At 44.7% G+C, this 9,403-nt stretch overlaps 2 protein-coding genes across 2 annotated transcripts in view; one reads left to right on the top strand and one right to left on the bottom strand.

Annotated features, from left to right (window-relative positions):
• Positions 1-9,403, top strand: part of LOC1271106 (RYamide receptor) — a 66,339-nt gene that overhangs the window by 6,799 nt on the left and 50,137 nt on the right. The gene's annotated exons all lie outside the window — the stretch shown is intronic.
• LOC133393759 (proton-associated sugar transporter A-like) lies at positions 2,349-9,323 on the bottom strand. The gene is made up of 5 exons (XM_061660084.1): positions 8,020-9,323; positions 7,137-7,399; positions 3,986-4,237; positions 3,021-3,916; positions 2,349-2,947 (listed from the first exon to the last, which is right to left on the bottom strand). Exons 1-5 carry the CDS (start codon positions 8,346-8,348, stop codon positions 2,723-2,725), a joined length of 1,965 nt encoding a protein of 654 aa, XP_061516068.1. The 5' UTR covers positions 8,349-9,323; the 3' UTR covers positions 2,349-2,722.

The raw sequence follows: 9,403 nt of genomic DNA, 5'->3' as shown, positions 1-9,403 counted from the left end.
ATCCGATGTTTTATTTTATTTGCTGATTATTTTTGTTTTTTTTTTTTATTAAAACCGCTCCATGTCTGTTTAAATGGAGTAAATTTTCGAATCAATACGGGGGCATCATACCAAGAAGGATCCAGACGAATATTGAAGTTTATTCTTTGTTTACTGGAAACTCACATCTTTTTCATCTTTTTCATTATACACTACTTACTGATAACATATTGAAGGTTGCCTGCAGGTTTAAAGCAAAGTTAAATATTTGAAATTTAAAATTCCGTTCTAACATATTTCTGTTTTAAAAGCTCTTTTCTTTTTTGAGGATGCATGAATAATGATTTTTTTGGAAAATTTCCTTTATGTACAACAACTTATGCAAGGCTCTATAGAATGTGGATATTGATAGTATTTTCTCGAATTAATTAATTAAATATTAATTCAAAGTTGTGTTTGTGACACTTTTTAATGATATTTTTCACGTTTCCTCAAACTGTGGTTCATAAAAAGTACAAATTTTCATTCCAACAATTCTTGAAAGTCCTTCAACTGTAATCCACAATTCACAGCCAAACAGTGAGGTTCAAGTGTGTTGACTTTTCAAATCAGGCCTGTGCTGTGTTATAGTCATTTTTTGTTGCTCTATGGAAACATTGGCAGTCGAACGCTTTTTACTTGTTTTGTCGTTGTGTTAGAGATCCGTTTGCAAAAAATATCTACCTGGAAATTGCAGAATTCGGAATCAATCAATCGTATACAGCAACATACAAGCATTTGTTTTGCTTGTTTATAAAAAAAATCCTGCCAACCAAAATAAACGTCACTCTCAGTGAATTCTGTTTCCCTTCGTTTGCTTCTCCAGCTTGTCTTGTCTGCTCACCGGCTACATTTAAAAGCCGCCCCTGCTCTAATTCTCCCTCGTCATCCAGTGGACTGTCGTGCTGAGTTTTGCATGCTGCATCGTTCCGTTTTCATGTCTTCGTGAGCTTAAAAAGGCCTCTCAGCGGCTTCTCGTACCAGGTTACACACGAGCCGCGTGATACACCCAATGTATGCACAGCTGTCCGGTGAGTAACCTGTTGTTACTTCGGGCACTGCTGGAAGGTCACTACTAAGCGGAGCAGATCGTTTCGGCAGCCGATCGGTACGCCGCTCAGAACTAATCCGTCAACGAAGGGGCCAGGGGCACGTCAGAACGGTCAGGCGATCAATTAATTACCCTGCAATGAACGGTTGTTTTCAAACACGTTTCTTGGGTGATTTTTTTGTTACGTCGGACTGAAGCGTGGTGTGAAGTGTTCAATTTTAAAAAGTTATCATCGCGACACAGTTACCGATCGTGTTTGAAACGCCGGTTTGAGGTGTTTTTGTAGCTGTTGTGATTTAATTTTATAAATGCTGCGTGTTGCTGTTTAAATGTGTAATATTCGTTCAAATTCGAATCACTCTCTGCTGCTATTTGCGCAGCATTTCGCTCGTGTTCGACTTCCCTAAAGCCAGCTTTAGCATTTTATCTAGGAAATTCCCAGCCTCTCCACCAGCAAATGCAGTATGTGGAAAAGTGATCAACAAATGTGTCCAATTCTTCCACCACACGCTTAATCCAAACAGCGACACGAGCTCTGGCAGTAAATCATCGCATACAGCATGCGCACACGATCAAAAATAGCGTACGAAAAGGATACCACCAGGCGTGTAATCACCTTCCTAGTCGGCCCATTATCGGCATTTTTGCGGACAGTTTACGTCAATCCGTTTGCACACACACACACGCATGGTGCCGATTCGCACTCGCCCCTTCCCGATAGGACGCAATTTATTGCAATCTAACACCGCGATTGGCAAAGCTCCGTTCCCCATACGATAATATGGCCAATGTTTTCGCTAATCGAAAGCTGATAGCACCGCCGTGAACGGTGCCGAAATGTTTTTTCGACGACCCTAGCAGAGCTTTACGACGGTATAATCACAACAACAGGAGGGGAGAGGAGGGAGCAAGCAATAAACATGTGAAGTGTTTTACAATGGTAAAAGCATTTCCCGCGGCTTAAATCCGCATGGCAGGACAATGTGTCATGTTTTGGTATAAAAAATAACCTTAAAAAATTCATTGTTTTAAAGTGTAGCAATTATTTATTTCTTCTTTTTTCCATGAAAATACTTAAAACAACAACAACATTTCAACAAGAAAGTGTAATTTCAAAGATTTTACAAAAAAATCAATGAACCTGTCCGCCTTTACGCGCCTAAAGGTATGCAATTCGCCGTAGCACTTACTGGGTGAAACATTTCACCAGTGCGCGCGAGTGAAATATTTCATTTCTTTCTTCAATTTTGCATTTTGGTTATTAAAAATACCAAAAAAATTGCCATTCATATACAAAAATAACAGTTTATTGTAATCTTTTCATGCTTTTGATACTTTCCACTACATTAAATCGTTAAAATTGTTAAGTGAATGCCGTTTATTCATCTATTTAACGCTTACAATGTATTGAGGTCCTTTTGAGTTAGTGTGAAAGTGTTTTCCTGTATCCTTCTGCTCACTTCGTAATGTTACTAATTGTTACCCTTCCTCCTCCTCCTCTATTTCTCACTAGCATTAAAATCGATTCTTTATGGCTAACGCTTACGCTTATGCACGCTCAGTAACAGCAACAACCCCTCGTTTCACTATCACAACCCGTGTGCCTTGCACACGTAAATGCACTTTTTAATTGTGTGTCCTCCCCTCTCGGCTCTACAGATCCAGATACTGGATCTGGGTGGCGCACAGTGACGCCACCAGGCTGCACACGCTCGCCGTGTAGATGACGGACGCGGTCGTCCCGGTGAGCGTCACAAGCGGGCCCATCGTAAGCGAGAGAATGATTTGCGCCACGAACAGCATGCTGCCGATGATGGAAATGTCCGACGCCAGGCCACGGCGGGGCTGTATCGAGTTCGTTTCGTCGCACGTGTCGAGCTGCAATGAAAGTGTCATGTAAAGTGCCGTTTTTTAATAGCGCACAAAGCGTGCACACTACAGAGTAACGTACCAAACCTTTCGCGTGATACTTCGCCAGTATGATGTACGGCATGGTGAAGAGCAGCGCTCCGACTATCCCGCCCGTCACGCTGAACACGTACACCGTCACCTTGCTCGGGAACATGGCCATCAGCAGCATGCCGACGAAGTCGATCAGCAGCCCACCGCTGTACACGTTGCGCGCCCGGAACACCCGGATCAGCCGCTCGATCGTGCATGAGTACGTCGAGCAGGCGATCGAGTAGATGGCCATCCCGAAGCACCCGTACCGGACGCCTTCGATGTAGAGCGCGTACTCGTCCGAATCGGAGTGGGCCATCGGATCGCCACCGAACACCTTCTCGCCCACAAAGTCGGTAAAGTACAGCGAGTAGCTGATGTGGCTCATCCAGCAGAACAGATTCGTCACGCAGAGCACCGCGAGGGTGGCTGGTATCCGGAAGGTGATGCGTAGGAACTCTTTGGCGGAGCTCTTTGGCTTCTCCTGAAGGAAGTCACCCATCAGTGGTTCCTTCTCGGAATAGCTCAGCAAAGCGGTTCGGTCCGAAGGTTCGCTGTCGTCTCCTTCAAGCTCGAGCAACAGCGCGTCGGCAATGTCCTTCATGGGGCGGAGACCCTTCTCAACCGTGGTGCGCTGTCGCTGCTCCGTTACGGCACGCTCTGTGAGCGGTTGCAGCAGCTCATCCCGCTCCATCAGCGGTAGTGGAATCTCCCGAAAGCTGCCTACGGTCACGGCGAGACACAGCACAAATATGACCGTCACGAGAATGAAGACGGTGTTAATGTTGCCACCGAGCAGCTCGCCCAGCATCGTGCCGTTCCAATCGATCGCACCGATAAGGTAGCCGATGCAGCCGCCAACGCCGGAGAGCAGCGAATACGTGCTGCAGGCCTGTCCGTGGTCGTCTGCAAGGTGAGTAAAATGTTGTGTTAATATTTGCATTTGCAATAGCACTGGTAGCTGGCAGAACTCACCGGGAAGACTCACGTCCAGTAGGTAGGCCATCGAGGGTGCTTGCGAAGAGTCGGCACAAAAGTCGAGCAAGATTGTGCCCAGTATCGTGACCACTATGGCCCATTTGTAGTGCGCTGTTGAAGCTGTGGCGCTGCCGTAGGGGTTGCGATTACCCCCGATTGTAACGGTGTTGTTTATGATCGGCTTTACGGACTCTCCTATATCGCCCAGCCAGTGTCCGATCGTTTCACCGAACGGGAGCAGCAGACATCCTGTAATAGAATGGGACCTTGGCTATGAGTGAACTTATTCCAAAGTCATTTAAAGTAGCCTTTTTTACATTGAAGCGCCTTTTTACGCGTTTGCCTTAACGTGTCGATCCTGCCTACAAGTAATGACTTTACTTATTTTCACTAATGTTGAATCGGCCTTCAATATCTTCCCTGCCAGGTAATTAAACAAGTGCCAAAGCAGATGTGCGTATGATGGGAAAAAAAATTACTTTAGAGTTCGGTTCGGCTAGAATATTGCTTATCTCGACCGATGTATGCTCAGCTGAAACGTGGCAAATATGGATGAAATAAATTTTAGAGCAATTGTATAAGATTTATTCTCAATTTTATTACAACTTTCTATGGCTGATACCTGACAACTTATCTATAGTTTTTGTTTTGTACAACTATAAACGCCTTTTTACTTACAGCTCAATATTACTGTGTTTTGTTCTTGTGTCATGTATTTATTGCTTTTGCTTTGATTTTCTTTAAGAATGTTTTTAAAACCACATTGTGCTCTGTCCACTTTGTTTAAAAGCATTACTGTGGTTATTTTGTGGCACAAAATTTAAGCAAATTTTAAATTTAAGTTCAATCGCTAGAATACTTCTAAACTCATATTAGGGCCCTTCACGATTCTAGTCAGTTTTTTTGTATGGAGTTTGACAGTTGGAGACTGAAATCATGTGAAAACTCCATACAAAACCACACACAAAACTAGCCTACAATTTTCAACCTAGATTATTCCAGCATCAAAGCTAGAATTAGATTCGACTACCTGGTCAAAAAAATGGCAAAACAAGGTGGTGTTTACATTTATCCAAAGGTGCATTAAAGAGATAAGTTGATAGAATCTAGAATCAAAGTGTATGTAGTCCAGGTGGTCTTATAGCATGTTTTTTATAACCAAATTTGACCAGATTTGAATATCAATTTTTGACAGGACGGGTGAAAACTTTTGTTCAAACAAGCTTTCTGGAGGCTTGACCAATACAAAAAATACTCTCAAAATCTTCATTCAGAAGCAGAAACGATAAAAATCAGTTTTCTAAATTCATACACCTTGGGATAAGCCCACCTGTATATTATACTCCATTAGGACCCCATTATTAGAATAATTTTAGATCAAATAATTTTCAATGACAAATTTATGATTTCCACTAAAAAAGTAAAACACTTTGTACAACAGTTTGCTCTAATGAGCGAAAAGAAATCACTTTTAACAAACACATCATGTATTTGCTGTATTGCAAACATTTGCATCATTAAAGGTTTGTAAATATATAAAAAAGGATAGAGACAAAACACACGTTTTTGTACCCAAAATACTCTAAAAAATTAGATAAATTAATATTGTAAAGGAAAAAAATAAATATTTTTATTTAATTTTTTTTCACCTTATTAACTCTTGACATCTGGAACAGGAATTTAAATTCACTTCAATACCCAAGTTTAAATGTCTGTTTGCTTTTATCTCATATCTCGTTATATTTATTTGTTTATCGTTTTAGACCCTAGAACAGCTAACAATAACCTTTTTATCTTATTTCCATCTTATAGTATTTGTTTAAAGGCTGTTCGATTTTCTTTTTTTAATAATTGAATATTAAACATAAACCTAATACTCTTTAATTTCCATGTTGATTGAACAGTAAAATTTTCAATAGTTTAATTTTCACGTTGAACCGAATGCAATGATTCACTTTAACCTACATTCTCATCGCTTGTACCCAAACAAACTTTTAATAAAATAAACGTTTTAATTGAACCATTCCAGTGACAAAGGCAAAGTAAAAAAAGTAACTTCACAACTGCATTAACCGTTATTTAATGCAAACCGCTTTGTGCATTGCACTGATTCACGCCGTTCCTCTCCTCGCACTGCACGGGCACGTCGCGCAAAACAAAAACAAACAACAAACTAGAAACGACGATGATGATTGCACCGGGCATGCCCGGGCCGCAGACTGCACGCTCACCGGCTGAGGTCAACGCAAAACAACGGCTCGCAACGGCGTTCGGAGCGCAAAATTGTTTAACAGTACAGCAGCAGATTACCGATTATCAGTTTAGCTATGCGATGGTCATTAGCTGTGCCCGGTGCGAGGGAAGAAAAGTCATCGCGCAACGATGCATCGGTTGTCATCGGTCCGGGGCGACCGATGACTACAAACAAGTCAACGATCAATAATTGGGAATTGAACGATTGGCATTTGAAAAAAACGAAAATCAAGAGCCAAGTTAAATTAAATCAAAGCACTTTGTGCGATAAGTCGCTTAATAAATGGTTCGCCGTTTTGATAAGCCGATTGAGTCATGTTGGATTGCCGGTAAGCCGACACATGGAGGTCATTGGCGAACCCTCCAAAATGTTACATATGTTAGCACCGCTTTTTAATCGATATCCAAAGCCGTGGTGCCGTGGTTTGATAAGCCATTGGGGCCTCCCATTACCTTCGCCGCGGCGTCATCGAGCCAGTCTAGACAGCGGTTAAATCGGCTGCCCCTGTTTGCTGCTGTTGACACGCTTCGTCTGTGTAATGGCAGGGGCACACAGAGCAAACGATGGAATGATAAAACAAATTGAGTTGCGTGCACAAAACCATTGAGATGAACAAGCATCACGGCATGCGTACATAGGCAAATGATATTCTAATGCTTCGTTCTGTTGCGTTGCGCAAAACAAAAAGTGCGCAGCACTATTTCACATTTACTGTGGACAATTATTTCGAACAAAATCTTTAAATGTAGTATTGCCCTGATTATAACTTCTTGGAAGTAGTTCACTCTCAGTTTCTCTGTCTCTGCCAACTGAACACACAAAACCATGCTGAGCACACAAAACGCGTTCGTTCCCGTGGCACGCGGTCTATAGTAACGGACAGTTTACACTTACCCAGCACAAGGCCCATCCCGAGCACCACCAACAGGGGGCGACGGCGGCCAAACCTCGAGCGGCACCGGTCGCTAAACGTGCCCAGGAAGGGTGAAACGATGAAACCGATCAGGGGCGAGATGCCCCAAACGATCGTCATCAGCTGATGCTCGATGCCGATGCCGAGCAGTATCGGTGTAACGAAGGCGGTCTCCGCCGAGTACACGATCTCGATGCCCATGATCACGAACGACAGACGGACGAAGTCGAGCAGTGTCTTTTTTCTGTCAAGGAAGGAAACAACAAGCATAGAATCAATGGAAAGGCTTCAATGGAGTGTGAGTACTACTAGGGTGTGATCTTCACTGGGTGTCTTATTACGTCCATCGAGATAAACCGATATGAACCTGAAAGCGTGTCAACTGATAAGACTTAGGAGTATCTTTATCAGATCTCACTGTTGCATCTGTTTTTAATGCGCACAGATAACACTGTCAAGGGGTTTTTTTCCTCTTAGGATCACGGTAAACATTCAAGAGGTGTGATAGTTGAAGGTCGTTAGTTTGATTTGTTTCCCACTAGAGGCACTGAAGTCACTGTATTCACTTAGCCGACGCACCTTAGATCGCCATCTTCGCCAGAAGATCACAATCGATCAATTAATTCCTCAGTAAATCACACTCGCGCACAGGTCACTCACGCGCCACGCGACGCATTATTCAAATCGCTCTCTGTCAAGTACGCGTCATTGAATGATCGCTTCACGTTCGCTTCCTTCTCGCACGCCGATATATCACCACCACGCTCGCTCGATCATAACGTCACTGCACTCACTTGCATGGCTCCCTAATCATCTCACTAATCTGCATGATCCTACCTCCACCCACCCAAATGACCCTCGTACCTGAACACGTGCGAGTAATCGTACTGCTGCTGGCGTGCATTCTCTTCCCGCGCCTTGCGCAACTCCTCCACCAGTGGGTCTTTCTGTGCCAGCGATTTCCGGCGTGCCAGCACAACCCGGCCGGAAGCAGCCGAAGGGCCACCGCCCGGGCCCGTCTTTACCATCGTGAGGTCTGCTGTGCCGCCGCCGCTGCTGGTGGAAAAACTCCGCTGCCGTCTGCTGCACTGCAGTGCGCGTATGATCGGGCGTCTGGAATCGGTCAGCGTTTGCGTGCCACTAATCGCGGCGGACGCGAGCCAGTTGTAGATGCTCTTTATCTCCCGGTACATGATGTCCGGGGCGGAGGCTGTGCGCGCGCGCTTCTGATCGCCTCCCCCACCCGCCCCCACCGGTGTGCGGGTGTGCGCGCCGATTGCGTCACCCTTCGCCACCGTGCGCCAGTTTTGTGTCGCGCCGCTAGATGGGTAGATAGATGGGCCGGTTGAGCGCTGATAAAAATGCCTGAGCCTCCCCCTCGTCCCGATAAGCCCGGATAGAGAGCGCGAGAGAGAGAGCGTGCGGTGTGGTTTGTTGCACTAAACGCCACCAATAACAACAAACACAGGCGTCACCAGCATGAGTGTGTGTACAGAGACGGAGGTCTAAATCACTGCCAACGAAAATGCTGAACCACCGCGCACAAAACCAGGGGGAAGCTAATCGATCGGGCGGCAAGCTACTACTGAAAGCCACCTCGGGCAGGTAATGTCGATAGAGTAGCGCCCGTTGTTGAATCATTCACATCGACGGGTACGGTACATGACATCGAAGGGGGTGGGCGACCGAAAGATGTTAATCCTATTGCGATGGCCATGGGGAGAGGGGCCATAACAGCTGGTACAAGCTGACTAGAAGCATCTGCTGTTATCGGGGACCCGAATCTGCAAACTCTGCTCAATCATCGGGTCTTTGCTACAGATCGACACGATCATCGTGTGTGTGGCTGTGACGTGGAATATTGGTTCAGCTCGAGTTCAATAAGACACCACGCGCCGTAGAGATTCGTGTTGATGGAGTTGATGTTTTTCTCCAGGGGGGAATTGAAGGTCGCACGGGTCTTTTGTGCTCCAGTTTCTTCGGGCTGTAGTATCCGGGATATTAAGATAGCTCACGGGTCACGTCGGGCACTGTTTGTTTAGCAGATCTGCTAGCACTCCGTTCCGAACAAGATAACGCAACAAAATACCATTGATGGCGGGTTGTAGTACTTTTCCGGGCATTACGTCCCGAGACGAGATTTATCCGACAGAATGTTTGGTCGGTTGGAACAAAGGCAGTTTATCATTGTGCTGCTATTAAGTAACATGCAAAGATAATGCACGGTGTATATGTGAGCTATTTTCGT

The sequence above is a fragment of the Anopheles gambiae genome, chromosome 3, assembly GCF_943734735.2.
Source record: "Anopheles gambiae chromosome 3, idAnoGambNW_F1_1, whole genome shotgun sequence".
Taxonomy (NCBI): Eukaryota; Metazoa; Arthropoda; class Insecta; order Diptera; family Culicidae; genus Anopheles; species Anopheles gambiae.
Note: the sequence above shows the minus strand (reverse complement) of the source record. Positions and strands in the feature narration are given on the sequence as shown.